Here is a 20,027-nt window from a genome sequence, read left to right on the forward strand (position 1 = left end):
TTAATGCTTTAACCTATTTTATCCCAATGGCAAGTTACAATGTGTGTTGGACTTTTACCCCATGTTCAATGTTTCACAGTAAAAACGCAACAATAATGGAGTCTGAAACAGGACTATAATTTCTGTGAATGATAGCAAAAACTTAGATTTAGAATAACTTTATTGTCACTTTGAATGTACACTAATCGACATACATTAAAATGAAATTTTGTTACATACAGCTCTCAAGGGTCACCACCTCCAATATACACTACAACAAACTCTCTATATAAACTCTCTAAGTATTGCTTAACTCTGGAATAACACACTTCTGCACCTAGGCCGAAAATACATTGCTATTTATCCAAACTTCAGGAACGGGAGTTTGGTTACAGCTCGGGGACGGCATGTTCCAGTGGGAGGAGCAAATCCAATTTTTTTCACTTCACAAAGTCACCATTTCTCCTTTTTCACTGGGCTCGCGGCTTCCTTCCCGAGTAAGGATTTCCGCGGTGGCGGATGCCGCTGGAGAAAGGGTGAGAGACACATCCCCGCTTGCAGCACCTGTCGCAGGTGCGCGTGGGTCACGTGGCTCTGCCGTCGGTCTTTGGGAGCCGCGCCAGCTTCCTTCCTTTTAGGCGTTTCTCCGCTTGCGCGACCGGACCAGATTAGGGAATGCGGATAGAGTTGGCCGTGGCTCGTTAGTTCTCGGGGAAAACAAAACAAAACAAAACAAAAAGAACCCTGAAGGAGGGAGAGGTATTCAGGCCGCCTTCCATTAAGACGGTGGCGATTCGGCGGACCGAAGATGAGCAAGATCCAGAAGTTTTTCAAGGGCGGCGGATCCGGCTACTCCAAGGGGAAGGGGAAAGGGGGCCCCACCCCGCAGGAGGCTTTAGCGCGGCTGCGGGAGACGGAAGAAATGCTGATCAAGAAACAGGAATACCTGGAAGCCAGGGTCGCCAAGGAATTGGCCCTGGCTAAGAAGTACGGCACCCGAGACAAGCGAGGTGGGTTTTCTCGAGGAAGCAGGCCTTTAATCGGGCAAATCAAGGTACATCGCTGAGACGTAATGGGCTTTAGGAAACGAGGCCCCCGAGCGTGAGCAGAGTACAAAGCCTCATCGGACAAATTATCGTTCGAACTCTTGGTTTTGGGGAGTTATCCACGACTTTAAAAAGTATCGTTGCTGAGTTGGTATGGGGAAGGGCAGAAAGTGACTTCGTGTATTGCAAAATCTGGCCTCGGGTCGAGAGCCGTTTCCTTAACTACGTGAGAGACTAGTAACTTTTACTATTTGGTTCAGTGGGTTTCTTTTTATACATTTTAGAAGTTGGAGGTTGGTCACTGTCGTTTTAAATCCTGGCGCTTGAATGGCGTTGCTTGTACTTAGTTTTCAAATTTGGCTGCCGTTGTTGAAAGATACTTATGTCACAGTAAGAATTGGCTTTGTTTACGTGGCTGAACAAAGCTATAATTTGAGTGCTGGAGATGGCTGTTTTTGTGTCAGCGAGTCCGAATTTGGCTATTGCTATATTTGAAGCTCACCCTCCCCTTTGACGATCATAATGTGTGGCTCTATCCAGGATGAAAATGCTTTCTTTCCTTGAATAACATTCCTTGTATAATGTTTCCTTTCTTGTTTTCACATCCCATAGGGGAGATCAGCCTCAGTGAAATAAATTTAAACACTGAGCTTAAAGGTCTTATGGTGCCCTCTTCTTATATTTAAGAGCCATTGTTTTGCTTAATTCTAAAGGTAATCATCCCTACATTAAAAATTTTTTGCCTTCAGATGGGTTTCAGCGGATGCCACTTTCAAATGCTACCCTGAGGGCTTTATTGTCAGAAATCCTTCCTGTGTTGTTCCCCCATAAATTTATTTCCCAGGAATAGAAACTTCCGCAAGCTTTCCCCTGAGCAATTTTGAATGCTTCTACCACATCTCTTTCCAGATTGCTTTGTATGTGAACTTAATACCTGCTAGGAAAGTTTTGATTGTGGATGGTTGAATAAATAAGTTGATTTAAGCAATTACAGTAATATAACTTCTCTTTGTTTAATGGTATTCAGAATGAGGTCTTGTTTTTTGAATAAAGCTTTTAAGATTATCTACCAATTACCACATCTAAGTTTGTTTTGATCTTGTTTAGGACATTGCTAATGCTGCCTTTGTTAAGGATCCTTATGTAAGGATAGTTGTGCCTTAACAAATCCAATTTTTGAGTAGGACTTATTTCTGAATTGATTATGTGCCATTGAGTTGTTTTTGACTCCTTGTGTCGACATAGATATATTTCCAGCTCATGATCTGTCCTTAACCTGGCCTTTCAGGTATTCCAACATTCTTTCTAAATAACATTTATTCATGGTATAAACAAAGTGGAACTAATGGAACACCTAGGTTTTCAGGATTCAGGTGTGAAATTTTACATGGATACTTAAAATGTCACTTGTGTTAGAATTAAGTAATGTAAGTAATTAAATAATTTATATAAAATTATATAAGTAAATAAATATATCATGACACCTCCCTTTTCTGTTTCAAATCACGAGTGGGGTATATCAAAAAAGTCAAGATGATAGCTGCCATCACAAGATTGAAGCTGCCTATTTTGTACATGTGATGAATGTAAAAATGCATGTGTAATATATAGAAAAAGGAGTGAAGCTTTATTTACATACTTGCCATACCACAGTATTTGGATTTTTTTGACCCCTGCCGCTTTCATCAATCTTCTTTTAAAATAAAGAGTTGCAAAGCCCAACATTTAAAAAAACTTGAAGATAATGTTGAAATTGGGGAAGAAAGCACTGATTTAATGTGGGTATGATTAAGGATGATGTTGGACTGTCTCACTCATGGGCTGATGGCAAAGTCATTGGGGCAGGAAAGAAAAAAATAATCAGGGTATATTTGTATTGAGGTTAGGTTCAATCAGGAAAAAACATGAAATAGATATGTTTTGAAATAAGTCATTGTGTTTTACATCATGCTTCTAAAGTAGTCATGTAAAGTTGCAATATTATGGTTCCCAGCACAGTATGGGGATGTTGCAACGATCATAAGGGTGAAAAATGGTCATTTCAGTGATGTTGTAAGTTCAAAGTCATTAAACAAATGGTTGTAAGTGTACAGTTTTTAATTAAAAAATAGATTTATTTAGCTTCTCGTTAAAGTGGAATCAATGCTTTTGTTATATTGAAGGTAGCTAGCAGAGCATTGTCGCAAGCCATTTTTATAATATATAATTATATAAATTTAGAACACACTTCCTGAAACTATTTTTATTGGCTAGCAAGAATGGATCTGCAAGCACAGAAAAAGCAGCTGTAGAGTTCTAATTTTATATTACATTTCATCCCAACTGAAAGCAGAAACTATGTGACACTGTATGTTACAAAATGGTAATCAGTTTAATTTCAACATGCAGGGTTGGTTGGTTTTTAACTGTACACTGCCCAGAGTCATTCAGACACAAGAGATAGATGGTACCTGCATTGACTAAATAAATTGATTATTTGCCCTCCAAGGATAGAAGGAAAAATCTGATTGTGTAGTGGGAAGTCTGAGATGTTCCTTGCACACCTCATAGTGGTAGTTCAGAAAGGCTTGACTTTAAAAACTCTTTAAGAGAATCTTCTGGGCTTGGGCAGGGCAAGAGAGCAAAGTCTGGGATTCAAGACTTCCCAGTTTCCTTATTCCTTTTGAGTGATTTGGGGTTTTTTGGGGGGGGGGAATTTCTAAAAACCACTTCAACCATGATCACCAAATTCTAAGCATATGGTTTCCTGGCATATAAGATGAGAAAACCATAATAAAGCCACAGCAGGATTAAAAAGAAAAAAGAAAAGTAGGAAAAGTATGCAGAACATTGTTTCTTTCAGACATCTTTACTAGCATTGGCCTTGTTAGCTGTGTATGTAACAAAATAATGTATCTGTGTATGTGTTTTTCAGTTATCACTTTGTGTTATGCCCATATGCATTTCTGTGTATGTATATACTGGAAAGCGCTGGGTGCATTACATATAAACTTCACTGGGTCACATGACCTGGAGGAAAGAACGGGGAAAGCTTAGAATGATGCAGGGATCATCTTTCTGAGTGACAGCCCAGTTGTGTCTCCTATAGGAAAATTTTTCAGGATTATTTTGTCTTTTTCAAAGCCCAATGTTTTGCTGATTTTTTCTCCACACCAAATTTGGTTCCATTCTGTTCAGTTCTAAATATACGGTGCAGACAGAGTCCCAACCCCCTTTATATAACTTAATTCCAGCTTTACTTAGAACATCTTACATGTTCAACATTATCTTTAATATCATCAAACATCCACATCTCCCATCCCAGATCTTTGGGAAGGACTCAGTTAGATGGACAAAAATGTCAAATCCAATCTGAACATCTGTTTGACTGTGCAGCGAATCATAATAACAATAATGGATAGTCCCATCAACCTTTGCGGATTGATATTGACTACTTTGGAAAATCCTGCCCTAAATAATGGATAATATTATAACATAAGGCAGGACAAGAAGCAATGGAGAGAAGCAACCTAGAACTAAGGAGGAATTTCCTGATAGTGAGAACAATTAACCAGTGGAATGGCTTGGCTCCAGAAATTGTGGGTCCTCTATTACTGGAGATTTTAAAGAAAACATTGAACAGGCATTTGTCTGAATGGTATAGGGCAGAGGTGTCAAACTTGCGTCGTCACAGCGCCATCATGTGACATATCAGAACTTTTTTTCCCCCTTTGCTAAACTGGGTGTGGGCTTGGCCAGCACGTGACTCCAGGGGCCACGAGTTTGACAATCCTGGTATACGGTCTCCTGCTTGAGCACGGGGTTGTACCAGAAGACCTCTAAGCTCCCTTCCAACTCTGTTATTCTGTTACATATCCAGCTACATTTCTGATACAGCAGATTCTTGTAGGTATGATAAGAATCCTAATGGAAGTTTGGGAATTATTAGTTGAAAGAATTGGTTGTAAAATTTGATTAAGAAGAAGATAATGATTGTGTTTATATTTGCTCTTCACTGCTTGACTATTGTATGCGTAGTCCTCAAAATGAACAAATTTTATAGTGCTTTTCATCAGATCATCAAAGTATTGGTAAAGAATCTGGTAGATGATGCCATTACATGTCTGGAACAATAATATTTGCTCAGCATACATGTATAAGTGCATTTGACATACCTGGCATACCATAGACTGGCAAAGGCCTAATTGATCAATTGGTTCTTTGGGGTGAATCAAAAATGCACAAAAACAATCCAGGTTAGATTTCCTATCCATAAACTAATGATAAACTTGTCAGTGAACTTGGAATGTCAGGCATATTTAGTTCCTGGGTAAAATTTCAAGACTAGAATTTATGTGCTTCATGGATTTCATCTTATGGTTTGATTGCTAAACTCCAACCCTATGCATGTATAATTAGAAGTGTGGTCCATAATTGAATTCACATAGATCGCACGTGATCATCATTTGTTTCATTATTTTATTCAATAAGCTGCAATAGCAATTGCACTTGGATTTATGTACTGCTTCATAGTGCTTTACTGTAGCTAAGTTCACACTTCATGTTAATTCATGAACCATAGTTTTAAAACCACAATATCTGTGTTAAAAGGTTCTGGATTCATCCTATATTTAATGTAATGTTGAACCCAGACATTGATTACAGCCCCAAGGAAATTTTAACCATTTGAGAGAATGCTGCAGTTTGAAGACAAGATTGTTATTATTACTGGTAGATTATGTTATAATTACAAAGAAAAGGCTGTGTGGGCAAATGTACATCCAAGAAAAACAATATTTACTTGTGTGAGTGTATTTATGTATATAACTGTATTAAAAACTGTATTGGTACAGTACTTTTTGCTTCAACCATAAATCAAGAAGAGAATATATTTTGTGGGCCATGAAAAATCTCCCAGGTTTTTGTTCAGTTTTGTTTATGTTTTTCTTTTTGGGAAGTAGATAAAGGAAATCTAGCATTGTATGCAAGTTGTAGATAGGGAATTTACTGATATCTGATGAAAAGGGGCCAGAAAAAGCATACAATGTGACATTATTCTGGGAAGCATGAAAACTAACCACCCATAATTCCATTTCATAGTTGCCACACAAATAACATAGAATTTTGGATTCTGTAAATTTTGCCCCAACAGTATTTGTATAATATTCCTGCAGTTACTATTTCAGTATCATTGAATATGTTACTACATATACTGTAACTACAGTGATGCAAGGGTTGTTACAGCATTTGGTGAAGGTGATTGTAATGCTCATTCATAATTCCAAATATTTGGAATTACCTAGATGTGTCTCTGTGTTATGTGAGCATTCTTAAATGAGAGTGGTATAGCATCAGTGGTGGGTTGCCCCCGGTTCGGACCAGTTCACAAGAACTGGTAGTAAAGCCGGTGACAGGCTCCGCCCACTGACCCCAACATCATCAGAAAGCTTCTGCGCATGCGCAGAAGTGCACAGGGCCCTGTTGTGAACCGGTAGTAAAGGTAAGTAGAACCCACTCTTGTATAGCATGAGATAAATATGTGGAAAATGAAATATAGCATCTTAAGTCTCAGACAGATCCAGGGCAAAAGAATCACACTCTCCCCAACATTTCATTTCATTCTATGTATGTATTTTTCTTTTTTCTTTTCTGTCTATTGAAACTAACGCATCAGTAAATAGAAGAATGTGGGAAAACCCAAAATGCCTCGAATTACAACCACAGTTTGGATTGGAACTTTCATCTCTAAGCCAATGCTACAATAAAGCAAGAGATTACATGACTGCATCATTTAACAATTGCGATTTCAGCAGTCCTTATTGCCATTTTAAGCTAGATTTGTGAGTTATCAAGTAAGTACCCACTTTAATCAAGCCATTCCAGCCCTAGTGCTTTCCAGCCCTGAGCTTTAGTAAAGTAAAGGACTGAGTCCAAATCCCACCTCTGCCCAAGATTGCCACAACAACACAGCCCAGTCTCAGCCACAGTTGCTGTCGCCAACCTGCAGTCTGAGAATCCTGACCCCACATTCAGACAAAGAGTTAAATTTCCATTTGTGTCAAACAGGAGTGAATGAAATGGACAGAGTGAGTGAAATGGACAGAGCCTTCATATATCCTGACAACACTCCATGCTTCCAAAGATTTGAATATCTTAAGAGAAGTTAGATGCTTTTGAAATCCAGGAAAATATGCTCTTATGGGATAATTATTGTGTTTCTCATGAATACTATCAACAATTTTGTCCCAAAGAGGCATAGTAAATTGCTTTTGGTAAATTCAGGAAAATACTCCAGTGGTGATAGCAAGATAGCTATGAGTGAATATATTGTAAACCCCTTGATGATGATTAGCATCCAAGTGTATGATGACACTGCTGTGACTTGTTACTATTTGAAGTTGAGTAATAATAGAGGAGTTTCAAGTTATTACAGCACAAGCCTGGCTGCATGTTCACAAGCAGAGATTGCAGAGTAAAAAACTGTAGCAAAATATTTCTAGTTGCCGCTTTTCTCCTAATTTTAACAGTCAATCTGCAGACTTTAAAAATGTGAACAGAGAAAATATTTTATTGCATCCTTATTATAAAAGGCATAACTTCCCTCTTCATTCATATTATTGATGTACAAAGTCTAATTTCAATCTAGGATGAAGATACATAAATAGATTTTTGGGTGTCACATAAAAGTCTTGTTAACTGCTAACTCTCATTTGCTTATGTGGGAGAGTCAGCTTTGGATCATTATAACAGTGGTATAAGATTTAGCTTTGATAAACTCCCACATCCTTTCTAACATTTGTCCTCCAAGGCAAAGATGGATAAATATTAACAGGAATCTCTTGTTTTCTACTTTTTGAGAAAAGGACAACTTTAGTTAGGAACACAGAACAAGTATCTGAATTGTGGCCATGTGACTGCAGGGACTGTGCGACTGTTGTATTTGCAAAGATCAGTAATATGTCACTATTGGTGTCGTATGTTTGAATGGTCACTAAATGAATGAATGGTTTTAATTGAGGATTATTTGTATAAGTCTATCTGCTGCTATTTCCTTCAGCTTGCCAACCTTCTATTCAAATGCTTTTGGAATCTAGAGTTTCCTATTACACTGTTTTCTTTTAGCTTCCATGTTCTTTTTAATTTTTTTTTATTGTATTCAGTTTTGCTATACATTGCCTAGAAATTCTAGAAATCGGGTGGTAATATAAATACCTTAAATATATTTTTTTCATAATTATATTTCCAGGTCTAGCACTGTTGCATTTTTGTCTCAAAAACGCAAGAGAGAAGCTAAAATGAATGTATTGTTCATTACTATTTATGGAGATTCTCAGTCATCAGATCATGGTTGTCCCAAAGGTGCTTTTTAAAGAGGCAACTGAACTTTCCTGTGTTTTTTTTTTTTTTTTTTGAAGATGTTTTACTTCTCATCCAAGAAGTTTCTTCAGCTTGATTGGATGGTGGGGAATGGAAGGATTTATACTCTTTGCAGACTACTGGTCATTTGCATTCTTTTTAGAGAGTAATTGAAGCCACTTGGAGATTTATCTGTGTCATCAGGGTCACCTGAGTAGTACAAATGGGTATGGAGCCTTCTTGGAACTGCTGAAAGGTCTGTGTTGTAGACTGGAGGTAGATGATGTTGTATCCATCCCCATCTGTTGAGAGAAGGCTGTTCAGTTTTGACATAGATGGACTCTTTGACCCCTCTTTTAAACAGCGGTTCCCTCTGTCCAAAATGTGGACATCATTTATCTCCAGTAAAAATCCCTCTATTCCCCACCATCTAGTCAGAGATGAAGAAGCTTGCTTCATCAATAAGAAGCAAAACATTTTATCTATCTATTTATCTATCTATCTATCTATCTATCTATCTATCTAACAATCAATCCAGTTGTTTTTAGTTTGGTGATAATTGGAAACAAAAACTTTTGAATTATGGATGAAATATGATTTAAATCATGATCATTTTAGTTTCCCTTTATGTAATTATCTTTAAATCACTAATAATCTTGCAAACTAATTGAATACGAGCCTGTACATGGGGCACCTATGAGACATTCACAACACAAGCATCATGAGAATAAATATTTTCATAGATGAGGACTATAGCCCATCCACCACTTTTCAAATTCAATTAGATATTCAGTGTTTAAATAATTAAAGAGGTTCTGTGTGTACGTACTTCTGAAAATATTGGTTGGCAGGAACAAGGCCTTTTTATTTTATAAACTACAAAATTCCAGAATCTTCTTTCAAGGTATAGCTTAATTTTCACTTGATACAATTTTCACAGGTAGAATTAAAAACTGTTTGTCCATTAATGTCCAATACTCTATTTAGTTAGTTTTAGGAAAGCATACAATAAATGTAATTTAAACTTGCAAATATTAATGAAAACTGGAGAAGTCCAGGTCTGTTTATTTAAAGGAGCTTTTTGCCCTTTCTCTCTGGAAAACCTGTTGCTGTGTCTTGGCAGTTCTCCCAGAATAGTTGATAAGTGCGCCATTTCCTAGGGATTGACATAAAGTAGTTTCTCACTCTGCAGTATGGATTTTACTGTGGGAAAGAATATTTTCACTGTGATCTGGGTGAAGACTATTATGGTTATTTGCTTTTCTTATATATTACTATATTTTGTTTTTTGTTTTTTTTAAATCCCATCAATTCAAATTCACGTTATTTAGAGTATTTGTAGTTAAAGCAGCCTATAGTACTAAAGAAATAACAGTAATTAAGTATAGAGATTTAGGAAGTTTCGCCATGTTTGCAGAAACTAATGAAATTCTGAATTTTTATGTATCTTTCTTGGCATCTGCTTTCTATTATGTCATGAACAAAGCATTGGCTATAGTTATAATTGTAGTTTTAACATATGGAATTAATTGTGGGGGAAAAAAACCATTGATCTCATTTTCTTAACTGGAAAAGTACACAAAATGTCTATAAATATATCTCTACAGTAAATCCTGTCTTTCCTTGATACTCATTTTTTAAGAAAAAAGTTTATGTCAGAATACACACACACACACACACACAAATCTTTAAATTTTATAATGTAAATCATAATCTTATACATTTTATAATTGTATAATCTTTATAAAAGTTAAAGATTTTCAGAAGATCACAAATCACTGTTTTAAAACAAAATTATGTAGAATTATGACCTGTGGCATTATGTTTATTTCAGATTAGTCTCCTTATAGTCTCCAGATTCTCCTTATCTGGCTTTCTACTTTTTCTGACTGTTTGGAGTTGGGGATCTTCTTTTTCCAGAGTTTCTCTGATGTAAGTTTATTTCCAGTACTGTCAAATCTAGGGGCTAGGACTTGGTTATGTTGCTAGTCCAATAAATAAGACATGCACATTTACCATATAAATAAAGTAGTGGTATTGTCAAAACTTTTAGACCAGTGTTTCTCCATATCGGCAACTTTCAAATGGGAATTGAAGTCTGCATGTTTGAAAGTTGCTGAAGTTGAGAATCATTGCCTTCATAAACCATTGTCTATATTGCTGTCAGATCATACTTGTGGTGACTCTGAATTCAATAGTTCAGTTTTTGATTTTGCAATGCTAATTTGTTCATTAACTGGTATTAAACTTTGGAAACCTTGAGGATAGTATTTATTGCATAGAAGCAAAATAGTTGTATATTCTTATCCATTTATAGTTCAGAACAGGGAGCAGCAGTATGGCACTCAGGTGTTTCTCACAAAATGGTACTTGTGGTCCAATTACAATTTCTAAAGTTAAATTTACACAAATCATGGTGAACAATTTATTTCCAGTAACATACATTTTGTGACAAAATTACCAAAATCCTCATTCAGTTTGATGATTAGGAATTTATTTAATATTTTATTTATTTATTAAATTTATAGGTTCCCCATCTCATTGTCATGTAACTCTTGACTATTCAGTTTTGACTGAATAGCTGGGGAGCTAATATGTGAGATCAGGGAGTGTTGTCTATTCTAAAAAGAACTAGAGGTGTGTTCAAGTTAAAGTAATCTACCATTTATTTCTAAATATTTTGAGGTCACAAGTTAAGTACTGTAATGCTTTGGAAAAATGTGACATGAACTCAGGACATGAGGTAGTTGTTTACCTGGTCCAATAGGACTAAAAAACTCTTGAAATTTGGAATTCTCATACTTCAGGCCGAATAAACTTAGGAGATTCATTGATTCTCCATTGGGGCGGGGGGAGTGATGGTTGTAGTCACATTTGACTCATCTTTCCAGTTTTTAAATGTGAATGGAGGCAATATTTCTCCATACCAGTCTTTGTCATAAGCTGTTGTACTTTTCCAACCAGTATGTTCCGAAAATCCCCGTCCCCCCACAATGAGATGTTCAAGGATGCTAGAGTTTGGCTTCTTTTGGAGGAAGAGTTCTATTGTCACTTTTATAGGACGGAGACAAAATTCAAAATAACTTTGTAGCAAAGACAAGATGTTCCATAGAGAAGTTGTGCATCTAATACATATCCAAGATATTTTCAGCATTTAGCTGACTGCTTCTCTATATCTCAGTCTCTGTTACAAACTGCTTCTGTGTTATTTCTTCTTGCTGTCTCTATATGCCTCAGTATCCATACATGGCCATTATCACAGAACAATCTTTTTCTTTTAATTGGGAGGGGGGGCCTGTTACTAAATTTGCTATGTTGATTAACAAAATTCCATTCTGCCCCAATAAGGAAATTTATTTATTTACAGTATTAAATTTATGTACTACCCATCTTGTTATCCAAAGTGATCTTGGATTCTTCCTCCCCTCCATTTTAAAGGTAATCTGATGCCGTGAGCCACTGTAGCCAATGGGAAGAGATTATATTGGACCTCTATTCTAAAATATATGGTGGAGACCACATCTCTTAATGTTTACCTTGTACAGCCAAAGATATTGCTGATTGATTTATACTAGTAATTTTATTGTTAAATGGGAAAAAAGTTAATAATATAATACAGTGCCTTTCAGAAGGAAGAACAATTAACCTGCTTTGAATCACCAAATTCTTTTGCTATTGAAGTAAGCTGAGAAAGATGGTTTTGAGTTTAGTATAGCTTTCTTTAACCTGGTTGTCCTCCGGTTGAGTGTCCTGATAGATTTCCCAACTCTCTGTTTATTTAGTTTCACTGAATTTGCTCGCTCAATAAATGTGGCTGTCTGTCTCTGATTTATGTTAAGAACTAAAGCAGCCATATAGGTATCTTTTGCATTGGCTTATGAGATACTTTTCCCTGTTCTTACTTCACCAGCTGCACTGCAGGCACTGAAAAGAAAAAAGAGGTATGAAAAACAGTTGACCCAAATTGACGGGACTCTTTCCACTATTGAATTCCAGCGTGAGGCTCTTGAAAATTCCTACACAAATACAGAAGTGTTCAAGAATATGGGCTATGCTGCTCAGGCCATGAAAAAAGTACATGAAAACATGTAAGTGGAAAATGTCAAACCCCATGGAAAATAACCTTAACTCTTACATTTACACCTATTTGGTGGGTTTCTTTCTTGCATAAGAATTGAGATGTTTCATTCTTGTATATGATGCTAAGGTTTATCTTCAGGTGTAGATAAAGTTGCTAGGATTTTACTGTTACACTTTAATCTAAGTGTAGTCCTGCAGCAGGTAAGATTAGTGTGGCCTGAACCATAGATAACTGCAAGCTGTATATATTGCTTCAGCTGAAATTTCTGCATGACTCTATCAATAGGCATCTTTTTTCCTTTTATACTGCCTTTCTCCAAATAGAATATACCTGAAGTTAAATGGACTTCAAATTCCAAAATTCTTCTGCTAAGATGATAATTTCTTAGAATTGTGGGAGTTGAGGTTTGTAGATCTGGAAGGTATATACTCTGGAAAAATAGAATCTTCCAGAAATCTTCTAAAAGTTTGGGTCCTTCTGTAAACCTTGCCAGTTCAGCCATTCCAAAAATAGTACAATGACTTTCCTTCAATTAATCCTCAAAATCAGGAACGGTTCATGATGTTCTGGGCATGAAACAGAATTGTTTTATGGCTTGACCCTCTGTAGGACATCATGTTTTAAGTTCTCAAATAGAGTTCCCCAAATCTCCAATATGCAAACTGCTTGAAAACTGATTGGGATTGCTTCTTATGTACATATCTCTTTTGCTTATATTATTCTATTTTTCTATTCACTACTGTTTGTAAGCAGTTCAAGGGCTTTTATAGAATTTAAAGCCCTTATGGAATTTGGAACTTGAATGCCGGAAGGAATTTTCCTGTAACATTATTACAAACTAAACTTGTCTTTGATGGCCCTTTAAATGCCCTAATAAGCCAGGATAATGGCTTATAAAGAGTGGGAGTTTATTAATCATACTTCATTTTATTGAAGTGTTTTATTAAAGTAGATAATTTAATAATATATCTTTGCTATTTTCCCTGACTTTCAATATCCTCCTCCCCAAAATTTAAATCTCTATTTTGCTGTTGCTTTTTGCTTTGATGATTATTGATTTTTTTATGAAAACCTCAGAATTTTACTGGAATCCACTATGCCATCCTATCTATATACAAATGAGTAAATAATTTCTTCTTTCCTTGTATCCTTAGGGACTTGGACAAAATTGATGACATGATGCAAGATATCACTGAGCAACAAGATATTGCCCAAGAAATCACAGAGGCTCTCACAAGAAGAGTTGGTGATGACTTTGATGAGGTATGTTTTGACATCTAAGAACAAAAAATGGCCCTGACTTTAATATTACTGCTAATTTTAAATTTGTTATAAATGTTGTCTAGCTCTTTTCTAAACGCTTCAACATTTTTCCTTAAATGCACTCAAATTCTCAGAGACTAAAGAGAAATTTATTCAAAAATAGAGACTGTACTGTTTTGAAGAAGGTATTCAAAAGAATGCAAATTGCTATGTCAAAACAATGCAAATGCATAATCCCTTTTGCTGTGACAAAATGATTGGATTTCTGACATATCAAATGGAATCTACTGTACATAGGTAATAGCAATGTGTGATACATTCCTAATTTTATCCTAGTTGGTCAGTCATGCCTTCTTCTAGTACGCTCCACTGTCATCATCTGGAATTCAGAGAAGCTGTGTATCACCACATGCAAGGAGGGAAGATTAGTCAAGCTACTATATTTTTCTCTATTTCCATTTTCACCATACTTGCAGACCAGCACTTCTGTTTTGAAGGCCTCATCTATAGGTTGTGATTCAAGCCAGAAAATAGAAGAAACTTCCTATTTTTGCCCATGAAGAAAGTAATGAAAGATGGAAAACAAGATGGACTCCTCTTTGTATTTTGTGATGAATAACTTGTTGGCATACCTCAAGAGGTCTTGTTCCACACTTTCCCCACTTTTCTGTTTTTGCCTTCATTAGGAACACACTTAGTAAGCATATTCAGTATACATTGAACTATTTGTAGTGGAATTCATTAATATCATTTAAATTGAGTAATCTTCTACCACTATACTGAAGCAATTGTCAGCATATATCAACAGCTGCTCCTTTTACAAAACCAGAAAGACTGAAGCCATTTTTGGGTAGTAGAATGACCACAAAATAGAGAACTCTTTTTTAAAACCCTTGTAACCTTTTTTGTATTCAACCATATTTTGTATTCAAGTATATTTTCAGTCAATTACCATAATATAATTTTGATATTTTTTATGTTATTTCATTTTATCCTTATCAACCAATATCTACTTAAAATATTTGGTTGAGATCTTGTCCGGTACAAAAAATAAGATATTCATAAAATTGCAGCATAGAATATTTATTCATATACAAGAATCTGGTCAATTAATAATCAGTACTAAATTAGCACTAGATAAGGGTCAATGAAATTCAAGGGGGACTGGACTTGGATATCTTGTGGCAATGCAAGGATTCTAAATTGATGACATGTTTAATTATGCCCACCAGCTGTGCTTGCTGTTCTACAAATTTCTAACAAAATGTATTTGTCCTAAAAATATCCATTTATATAGTTCCCTGGCATGCTGAAAAACCCAAATAAAGTTTTTTAAAGTAAAGGCATTGTTTATTGAAATATAACCTGCCAAATTTTAAATTTCAGGATGAACTGTTGGCAGAATTAGAAGAACTGGAGCAAGAGGAGCTCAATAATAAGATGAAAAATGTTCATTTACCAAGTGTCCCAGCTACCCCATTGCCTTCTCATCCTGGTAAATTGTTTTCTTATATTAATTAGTCTGTTATGAAAGTAGGCTATAGAAATATTGAGGAGAAAAGGAACGATCATAGAAATTTAACATACTTGGATATAATAGTAGCTATCTTGACACATAAGAGTGATATATTGATGTGAATGAGGAGTAATTATGACTGGTCCTCATAGTTTTTGTTGATGCAGTGTTCCCATGGTCACCTGGTCCCAATTTGGACATCTGACAACCAGCCCACAATTATGACATCACAGCATCCTGTGTCATGTAATTACCATTTGCAAACTTCATTCCCAGCTTTCAACAAGCAAAGTCAGTGGGGAAGCTGGCAGAAAGTTTGGTGATCACTTGACTACAGAATACTGCTACTGCAAGAGATTTGCCCAATAATGGCAACTGGAACTCTATAAGTTTGTACAGTCACAGGATGTTCCTTCCTTGCTTAGTGATGGCCTTCTCAGTTCCAATTACTATTGATGAGAGAGGACTATTAATAGTAATTGCACTTTGGTGAAAGAATACTTTGTACACAGAGTAATAACTTGGTGGTAGCCAAAGCTGAACTTGGATTTGGTCATCTGGATTCAAGTCTTGTGATCTGATGTAAAGCTATGCAAGCAATTCTTATTGAATAGATCTACTGAAGTCATCCCTTTACAAGATGTGTCTTGTAAAGTATGTTTCTTCATTTTTGAGCCACAATGCCTCTAATCCAAATACCAAGTCTTTCCAGAGACAGCAAAAGGGTATCTTTGTTGTTCCAATATGTTGAACAATTATTATCTTTTGTTACAGCATCCTCAAAGAAGAGGGTGGAAGATGATGAAGATATGCAGCAACTGGCAGCATGGGCATCTTAACAGTAGTTTCTCACTGGCTTCAAGGGAATACTACGGGAATATCATGGAAGGACTTCATGGAATAATGCTTATGTTTTATACAGAGTGTAGCTGTGTGGAATTTTGACCCAAATTGGTCTTTGGTGGAATATATGTATATATTTTATATAGTCTTGTATATATTATTTTGTTTTTTTTTAAAAAAGCCAGCATTCTCAAGTATAAACTTTCTCCTTTGGGTATATCTCCAGGCATACCATTTTTATGCTAAAGAAACCAGATAACAAGCAAGGCTGAATTTTAATTAATGTTCTTCTTCTTAGCTGATACTGTTTTAACGACAGAACATGTGTAGGTTGCAAAACCTATTGGTGCAATAGTAAGTGTTATAGTGGTTTGAAAGAGAATTAAAATCGGCTTGATTTTGGAATCTGGTTTCCAAATATTTTTCTAAACAAAATTATTAAAACTCATGGTCCTTAGGTTGACTAGAGAAATCCTGTAGCAATTTTGCACCAAGTTCTTTGTTTTATGTGATTCTTCTATAATGCCAATGGCTTTTTCAAAGAAAAAATGAAGAATTTGTACTTTAAAAACTAAGATAATGGACCTCTGTTGAAAGAGAGGGAGGATGCATTCTCTATGCAGAGGGCAGGACCAAAATAAATGGATTAAAACTAGAAGAAGTGGGTTCAAGGTAGGAGCCTTGGTGGTGCAGCGGACTAAAGTGCTGTTAAGTAGCACTTTAACAGCACTGCCAGCTGCCTGCAATTACTGCAAGTTCAAATCTCACCAGGCTCAAGGTTGACTTAGCCTTCTATCCTTCCGAGGTAGGTAAAATGAGGATCCGGATTGTGAGGGCAATAAGCTGACTTTGTATAAAAAAGAACTCCGCATGGGGAGGAGCCAAAAGCCCTACTAAGCAGGTATATACAAAAGTATGAAGGCTATTGCTTAACGCATTGTAAGACGCCCTGAGTCTCCGGAGAAGGGCGGCATATAAATTGAACCAATAAATGAATGAATGAATGAATGAATGAATGAATGTCAGGAGGACCATTCTGACTGTATGAGCTGCCATCTACAATAACAGAGACTGTAGAACAAGCTGTCATAGAAGTGATGAGGTTTTTTTTCCAGTGAAGTTCTTCAGCGGAGATGGGTGAACATCTAGCAGATCTTGCATTAAATAGATAACCTCTTATGATCCTCTCAGTTCTATTCTGTGAGAGATCATCAGAGAAGGAAGAGTACTATAGATTCATTACCAGCTGTGTTTAGATGATTGGTATGCCTTGAAATTGGTTGCCCCAGGGGTAGTTTAGAAAAGAGCTTTGGATTGATTGGCTTTCAGGTTGTTTATAATTCTGAGCAGTCTCAGGGACGAGAGTCCACCACCCATCTAAGAGCTGGAGTAATTGATTCTCCTACTCCGCTTTTAATGGATTGGGAATTAGTGATTCTGAACTAAGTTATATCATGGTTGGTTTTTTAAAGAAAGGTTTTCCCTGCCTCCATGAGTCATTAGAATACTTAGAGTCCATCACTTCTGTCTTATCCCACATGCACTTAAAACTAATCCAGAATATTCATATTTTATCAAGAACCCACTTAATCACTGAGTATAAAAGGTGATAGAGACATGCAATCTAATGCACCCAGGGAAACTATGATGCACTGTGATTTGGTTTATTCAAATTTAGTAGCGCAGACTTTTACTGATTTTTATGTAAATTAGGTTAATTTGGTTTTATAAAAGGAAAAAAAGTAGAATGAATTTTTTTGGCTGAGTGATCAGCAAGTAATAATTGAGTTTATCAGCCTCTTTAAAAATAGGAGGTCATAATTCTGTAAATCAGTTGGATTACATTCAAGTAATTGTGTGCTGGATTCGTGTATATTTTCTTGATGGCAGACAAGACATTGCAGTATCTTGTCAGGCAGAAAAATTGTAATACCTTATGATTGTAGTTTTTAAACGAATCTTATTCTATTTCTTCATTTTTTGGTTTGGATAGTATACTTCTCTTTAAATATTTCAATACAATAATTTATATGATGTTTATGTATCTTCTTTGAACTGTCTTTTTTTTAAATCTGGGAAACAAATCATATGAAGAAAAAGTTTTAAATTTCTCAAAATAGTAGACAAGTTCCAAAATTATTATGTATGTCAGCGTTTTTTGTTCATCCCTGAAATTAGTCTCTGCATATGCAACCTTTTTTCCTAGCCCCTCTCCCTTTTGAATTTTAATTTAAGATGACATTACTGTTACTTTCCTGGAATATAAAAGATTTAAATATTCTAATAAGTATTAAATTGTGCTATTAAAAATGTCACATTGCTTTTTTACAAGAAACATATTCCACAAAGGAAATATATATGCAGGACATTTATAATTGTGTATCTTTGTGGAAATTCAGCAATTACTAGGTCTATAGGGTCTCTGATTTACTGCTTTAATCATAAAACAATAAGTGATCCAGAACAATTTTTAACAATGGTCATTAAATAATGCACTACATGTACTGAACTTTAGGGTCTAAGGATTATCCAGATATATCACACAGGAGTTTTAACACTTTTTTACTTTAGTAGAGGAGATTGGATAGCTTCTTTATTAAATAACAATATTATCCCACCTAAATTTAATCCCTGAAATGGAAAATTTTGCACATTTTTACATTAGAATTTAATATAGGCATAGTAGCTTTTAAATTCACCATACTAAACTCCAGATTTGTTCCCAATTCAATTATTTTTTAGTATTTTGGGGTTTGGTTGAATGGATGGATAAACATGCTTTAAAATTTTCTGCCTAGATTTCCATAGATTCAGTAGTTTGTAATCTAGTGACTATTTTATACATCATTAAAGCATCATGGTTGTATTATTATGATTCATGAAAAAATTAAAGCAGAAATTTTGAGAAAAAGAATAAATTTTTCTGTATCCAAAGGTAATAATGCACCCACATTACATAAAGGTTTTTGGATTATAGGACATGTAATTAATTCCCTCTGTACTCTTTATTGGTAGTGGGAAGAAAGACCCAATAAACTACTGGTCCCTTGATAAATGCAGTTAAACCAATATTTCTATTATCAAAGACGTTGGGATAAAATATGTAATAATTCCAATTTAACCAATAATTAGTGATACTATTTCATCTATGAAAGCAGGAAAAGTTCTAAGCCTGATGACTTATCACATTGACTATCACATACCTACATATTCACCGAAATTCCAGTATAATTGGAAGTATTAATTTATAATACTTTTCTTGAAAAACATTTTTCCTAGCCTCTGCTAGTGAGCCTTAAATAGCTGTGATTTTGATAGCTTCTAAAGAACCTGTTGACTATAAAACTTTCTTAATACTGATGCCAAAACAACTGACTCTGACTCCGTCATGCAGTTTTCAGATAATACGATTCTTGATTATCTATCTAGCACCTATCTGGTTTTATAAAAATAAAAGTGTTTTATAATACTATGTTACTAATATAATGGATACATACTTCATAAAAATTGAAATCAATAACAATTTCATAATTGTAAGAGAAAAAGCCTTTGATGTTGATGTAAGTTGTTCATTTAAAATTTTAAATCAACCTACTTTAGATGGCTTGTATTATAACCAATTATAACCAACACACCAACTAAATCAACACAAAAACATGGGCAATTTCATTCTATGCCAACTGTAATTTCCAAGTAATCTTCAAGAATAGCTCCATGTAGATTGAATTATAGGTATTTTAACTAGGAACTGATGAAGGTATGAGTCACCATTGCCATGACTCCTAGTCCAAGAAAATTCACGATTGGTGAAGCAATTGGACGTAGCCAAAGATTCATCTTACCATGAAACACATTCTGTTTTCATAGGAGGTTTTGAAACTAAGAGAATTCCCAGATTGTGGCCAAAATCTTCAGATTATCTCAGCCAAAGCTGTCTGAACTATTTTGGTACAAGAGGGCCTCT

At 35.5% G+C, this 20,027-nt stretch overlaps 1 protein-coding gene across 1 annotated transcript; it reads left to right on the forward strand.

Annotated features, from left to right (window-relative positions):
• Positions 1-358: 358 nt before the first annotated feature.
• CHMP4C (charged multivesicular body protein 4C) lies at positions 359-18,981 on the forward strand. The gene is made up of 5 exons (XM_034422345.3): positions 359-989; positions 12,271-12,448; positions 13,596-13,704; positions 15,091-15,199; positions 15,995-18,981. The coding sequence occupies exons 1-5, from the start codon at positions 788-790 to the stop codon at positions 16,057-16,059; spliced, it is 663 nt and encodes a 220-aa protein (XP_034278236.1). The 5' UTR covers positions 359-787; the 3' UTR covers positions 16,060-18,981.
• Positions 18,982-20,027: the final 1,046 nt, after the last annotated feature.

Source organism: Pantherophis guttatus, chromosome 3 (genome assembly GCF_059756535.1).
Source record: "Pantherophis guttatus breed Tessera chromosome 3, ASM5975653v1, whole genome shotgun sequence".
NCBI lineage: Eukaryota > Metazoa > Chordata > Lepidosauria > Squamata > Colubridae > Pantherophis > Pantherophis guttatus.

Excerpts from the sequence above, each read along its gene's own strand:
- CHMP4C (XM_034422345.3), top strand. The coding sequence starts at position 788 with ATGAGCAAGATCCAGAAGTTTTTCAAGGGCGGCGGATCCGGCTACTCC. Across the intron at positions 12,449-13,595 it reads AAAAAAGTACATGAAAACAT|GGACTTGGACAAAATTGATG; the intron begins GTAAGTGGAAAA and ends TTGTATCCTTAG. Across the intron at positions 15,200-15,994 it reads CCCATTGCCTTCTCATCCTG|CATCCTCAAAGAAGAGGGTG; the intron begins GTAAATTGTTTT and ends CTTTTGTTACAG.